This window comes from Polypterus senegalus, chromosome 8 (assembly GCF_016835505.1).
Source record: "Polypterus senegalus isolate Bchr_013 chromosome 8, ASM1683550v1, whole genome shotgun sequence".
NCBI classification, from domain to species: domain Eukaryota; kingdom Metazoa; phylum Chordata; class Cladistia; order Polypteriformes; family Polypteridae; genus Polypterus; species Polypterus senegalus.
The window spans coordinates 35,986,298-35,992,220 of NC_053161.1; the positions used below are offsets into that span (position 1 = coordinate 35,986,298).

The 5,923-nt window shown below is 38.8% G+C and overlaps 1 protein-coding gene across 1 annotated transcript; it reads right to left on the bottom strand.

The window, feature by feature from the left end:
• Positions 1-2,180: 2,180 nt before the first annotated feature.
• On the bottom strand, positions 2,181-5,670 carry gpr85 (G protein-coupled receptor 85). Its single transcript, XM_039760956.1, has 2 exons — positions 5,479-5,670; positions 2,181-4,318 (listed from the first exon to the last, which is right to left on the bottom strand). Exon 2 carries the CDS (start codon positions 4,150-4,152, stop codon positions 3,037-3,039), a length of 1,116 nt encoding a protein of 371 aa, XP_039616890.1. The 5' UTR covers positions 4,153-4,318; positions 5,479-5,670; the 3' UTR covers positions 2,181-3,036.
• Positions 5,671-5,923: the final 253 nt, after the last annotated feature.

Consider the following 5,923-nt stretch of genomic DNA (forward strand, 5'->3'; position numbering starts at 1 on the left):
ACATTGTGTTAATTATTACTAAAATATGAAAAACGTTTCAGTTTTAACGATGTAATTTTTGGTTAAGTTAAATGCACTTTTTTTTGTTTAAAGACTACATGCACTTTAGTCTGTATTGTTTAACGTATTTCTTTTTTATTGTGATGGTCACACTAATAAAACATCTGATTATTTTCAAATTCATATGTTTCACTGGTTGCTATTTTAATTTGATTATTATTAATTTTAATCGTGTTAATGCAGAGACATCAGGGTGACATTCACAGGTTGACAGACGTAAGCAGATGAGGTAAGACATGCATTGGAGCCCAGAACAGGTCACAGGCATCAAATTAGTCAGGCATGAAATAATCGTGACTAATCGAAAAAAAAAAAAAATGAACGATTAGTCGACTACCAAAATAATCATTAGTTGCAGCCCTACTCAACAAGCTTATCCATTCCTGCTAACACTATTAATGTTATAACCATTGTTTAACTTTGTCCTATATTATTTCTAGCTAAATGGCTTGTGACAATACATTAATACAAACACACAGTACATATACAGTAACTGATGTTGCCCAGGGCAGGTTTTGCTCTCAATGAAATCAGAACTGATGGGTGCTTCTTATGACTATTAGATATATACTTTACATTAGAAAGAAAGGGACAAATAAAATATTAGTAATAACATGATAAGAAAAAGAACCAACCAATGCATACTACATCATGTTTAATCAAATAAGATTAAAACTATATATATATATATATATATATATATATATATATATATATATATATATATATATATAAATATATATATATATAAACCTAGAAGCAGAGCTTCTCACCACTTCCGGCAGATACTCTTAAAAAAGATGTGACAGATGTTTGGTTTCTGACAGGCAATACAACTGAAACCACATGTTACTACATTACAATGCTTAAAATCCCCCAGAGAAAGTGTGCTTTAGTAATGAAATGTCACTTTTTAGCAAGGTTAAGAAACAGAAACTTCTCATCAAATACATTGATTGAAAAGATTAAACTAAGCATTGCGTTTATAAACTTAAATCATCCTGGCTTGTGAATAATGAATTGTAATCATGAATGTCATACACTGGAATATTTAACTGGGTATGCATATTGTGCGACTCGACTGTCAGCATGTTCTATGCTTTTAAATGGCAGTGACTTATTGGAACAGATATATGCCACTGAACAGGTAATTATGATGAACTACATAACTTTACATGAGAGAGGATAATATCATTTATCAACCTAGTAGTTTCAATCAGTCATTCATCTGTAAACCTCACAGAATGGCAGCACGAAATAATTAACTGTGTGTATCTACAGTATATATATATATATATAATATATATATATTTATACTGTGTATTATATATATATATATATATATAAGAGTTTGATTCTGTCTAACAAGAAGCCAGACTGGAAACATTTGCAAAATGTAAAATTTTATTTTCAAAACTGAAGCAACAGATTACACAGGTAACTTTTGGCAAATCCAACCTTAAATATAATCCACATCCGAATCTTCAAAAGACTGAAAGACTCACCACATACTGCATCTACCTGTAAAGTACCCAAATTATACTGAATAAATAGTAACATTTCACAAGGTAAAATGTAAGTAATGTAAAACAATCAGTAGAGCAAATGTGCGGAAAGTATAAACAAGACAGTGTGCCTTTTTTCTTTATACAATAAATATTTTACAAATTGTGCAAGATTTCATACTAAGGCTCTGGTCTCAATGTGACAACTGTCCAAAATATATAAACACACATAAGCTCCCTGTGTTTTGTATAGATTTTTTGCTATTAATTATTATTAGTAGTAGTATCATTATCAGCACTACTTTTATCATCATCACCATCATCATTATCCTTATTAGAATCATTTGAGCCAAGTCGGGCGGGGCTTGGTTGGGCAATAAACTACAAAATTAGGTCACTGTTTGTTGTGAACTGCCTCTCTGATTGGGAGGAGCATATGGAGAAGCTGTAAAATCATCATGCAAACCAAATCTGCATTTCATTTCTCCTTTTCTTTCAGGATTAAAGCTGGATAGCAGACACCGGAAAACCATTAAGGCAATGCACCTTGACTTGCATCTGTAGAACTGTAAATATATTACAATAGACATATGCTGGATTTTTTGATACTTGAGGTTGCAAAACAAATAATTACTTATGTGTTTGACTGCATATATAAAGGGATTTACAGTTAAGAAAAATAAAGTCTGGCTTTCCAAAAAAAAAAAAAAATTGCTACCCCCCCACTTCATTATTTAACAAAGATCTAAAAGAAATTTTTCAAAACGTCCAGACAATAGGAATATTAATAGTAACCTACAATAGATAGATCTATTAAAATTGCGAATTTAAAGCACACAATTTCACCCCGAAAGAAAAAAAAATTACAATTAATTTAAAATCTGCTCATTCTGGTGTTGGTGCAGTACAAAGAAATCCGTCCCCACCGTACACAAAACCTTGATTTACTTACAGCAAAGGAAAGCCCTGTTGTTAGAAAAAAAAAGCATTGCTTTGTTTGAGTAAACCAAGATGTTCTCTCCGAGCAAGTAAATTAATCGGGTAAAAGTCTGGATTCTTCCTTAATTTTAGTGCAACTTTTGAAAGGTGAAAAACTAACAATAGTCAACGATTTCTTGGAGAAAAAAAGCCGCGTCGTGTGTCTTATTCAAAACTTTTTTCAAGTATCCAGCGACATGATATCCAAAGTCGAATGCATTTATTTAGGAATTATTTTAAATCCCAGTGCCCCACAAAGCTTCCAAAGCAGTGGTTTATTAGAACATAAACACGGACACCACTTCTTCTAAACCAGGATGTGGTTTGTAACCAATGCGAATTCTTTGTGTGCATCCTCCTTTTTATCATTCATGACAGCTCAGATTTCTCTGCCGGCTACGGGGAGTAAGGGAGGAGGGGTGCGGTGGTAGGATAAGGTGTGAGCGTGTGTGTCATACATAGGATAAAAAGCAGATATCAATCAAGCAAACCCTCATATAACACAGTAGGGTTCTCTGGGTAGCCTGGATTTTCTGCAGTAAAGGAGGGTTGTGCTGAAACAGCGCCTCAGCTCCCTGTTGGAAAAGATGCAGATAAAGGGATTGACACCAGCCTGGGCAAAACTCATCCAGACGGCGGCCGTCAGGTAACCCCCTGGCACCGCCGGCCCCCTAGCAAACACTCTCCAGTAGCAGGCAACAAGATAGGGGCCCCACAGGGTCAAAAAGAAGAACGTCATGATGTAGAACATCCTGCTTATTCGCTTTTCAGTTTTAAACTCATCCAGGACGAGCAGTCTTCTCCTGCCCGTGGTGTTGGTGTTTTGCCTTATTCCCAGAAGAGTAGGCGGTGTAGGGCCTCTGCCGAAGCCAGCTAACCAGTTGGCCGCCGCCTGGCCGCTAGCCCCCGGACCATGAAAGGTCCAGTTCTGGCTGACAGCTGGCACGAACTGAACGGGTTTCATCTTCCTCCGGTCGTGCACAAAAAAGATGAGCTTGAGGTAGACTAGCTGGGTGGCTAGTAGGATGAGGGCCAACAGCAGCATAAATCCCAGCGAATCGTTAGCCCTGAATGAGCGATGCTGAAAGGTACACTGATCTTCCTCCCGGATAAATGAGTAGGTCCCCACATCCAGTACAGGCGGGAAAGCCATAGCGACTGAGAGCGTCCAAACCATACAGATCACAGCCAGGCAGGTCCAGAAGGTTAATCTTTTCGTGTAAAAGCGGTGATGGGCTATGGCGAGGTATCGGGTGACACTAATGCAAAACAGCATAAAAGCCGTGTGAAAGCAAGACAACACTCCTAGGAAGGCAATCACTTTACAGGTGAGCGTCCCATACGTCCACGAGGAGCCGTTTTTGACAGAGGTGAACACGAACGGAAAACAGATGGCAGATCGCAGTATGTCCGAGACGCACAGGTCGAACAGAAAGTAGTAGGGGGCTCTGTGCAGGGTTTTGTCTTTCACCAGCAGGATGGAGATCAAGAGGTTACCAACCACGCCGACACCAATGATGAAGCCCAGGGAGGTCAATTTGAGGAATGTCGTGAGAGGGGAGAGATTCTGCAAGATGTTGTGGTCACCTGCATGGCTATAGTTCGCCATAGAGAGAGGGGATGCGACGAAGAAAGCCTCAGTCAAGTATCATGATCCAGACGGAGGAGCAGGCGGAAGATAAATCCATAGATGCGCTCTCTAGCAGAATCCAGGATGAGGAAGTGTCTTTCTTCTAAGGCATCCTTTGTTCTTTTGTTTCATCACACCCAAACCCCTGAAAAATATCATCCACCAATCAGGGTTTTAGTCCACATATCACACGCGTGTTAGATCTACTGTATCTGTCTATCTGCCGATCTATCCATATATCTATCAAATAAGAGATCAGTATAAATCGAGAAAGAAATCGGCTGTACCTGTTCTTTCTTTGTTGATACCATTATTCTATATGTACATACCCTAGTGAATTAAACATGACCGCGTGCATGGCAAATAAATCGGGCAGTGAGGACAGCTTTCCGAACAAACCCTTAAACAGATCCGGGGAAACAACCTCCTCGGAGCTCAAATAGGGCGAGGGCGAGGGGTAACGCGCTTGAAACATTTCCTACAAATGCAGCAGAAAGCTGTTGATCACACCCAGAGACCCCGCAGAAACCGTGTACTCGGCACAGCAGCAGCGTCTCGGCTCACCGTGCATGCCTTGGTAGAAATTAATGGAGGGCTCATCAGCATTAGGCAGTCGAGCTTTTGTCCGTTTTTAACAGTTCTCCAGAATGACTTCATGCGCGATAACATCATTTTAAGCAAAATGCCACTCATATAGAAGAAAAAGGCTTCGTGCACACTCAGCCTCGCACTGACAGCGCAGCAGCAACCTCTTACAAGAAAAAAATCTATACAATAATAGTCGAATCGTGCTTCTTTCTGACGCATTAATATTGTTTTCTTGTTTTTTGAGTGAGTATGTGCGTGCTTGTGGGTGAGTGCTCCGCCAGAAACATGTAGCATACCTACAGGTATCGAAAATAAAATGAAGATGTATGAATTCTGTCTGAAAAAATTACCGAGGAACGCTAAGAAGAGTGCCAGTGATACAAACCATGCAACCATTTTCATATTATTTATAATATACACTTGAAAAGCACGGCCAATATGGTTCTGTATATCACGTAATATTTATATTCGAATATAACTGCACAAAGATGTACATTAAAAAGAAATGCTTTGTACGGACACATGCACATACCTACCACGATACTAGAGTTAAATGCTAATTAATCTTTGTACTGGAAACTAAACGGATCGCTTGCACACGGAACGTCCATTAAAGATGCACATTTTACTAGTATTACACTGACTGCTTTTTAGACCTTTATAATAAAGCAACATGCACCCTACTCTCTGTTTTGTAAGCGGTAAATTAAATAATACCTGTTGATTTTGCCCTGCTTTGTCTCCCCTGAGGTTAATTGTATTGCTGGAGCCAGTTTGCTGTAAAAAGCTTGGTTTTGTTGCCTGTTCCTTTTTTTCACAGAGAATATACAGTAAATGGCAAGAAGGGCGCATGCGCACTGTTCCTATTTGTGATCCAAGCCGCGTCCTGTCTCTTGTTGCAGCAGCGCGGTCTCTCTCGGTAACATCTGCTCAATGGGGGCAGCATCAATGGTCTTACTTTTCTTCATTAATTATACAACGAAACACGTGCCTCGTTGTCACGCATCTTGTGTTCTTTACGCTTTTTTTTTTAAATGCAGTTTTATGGTATTGATCATCAAAAAGAATATGTCATTTTGTCCGAGTTGTCCTATTTATCACAATAACTTTCACTGTACTTATTTGAAGAATAACCGATTTTCCTTAATGACATCGCGCTTAA

Coding starts and splice junctions, on each gene's coding strand:
- gpr85 (XM_039760956.1), bottom strand. CDS start 4,152: ATGGCGAACTATAGCCATGCAGGTGACCACAACATCTTGCAGAATCTC.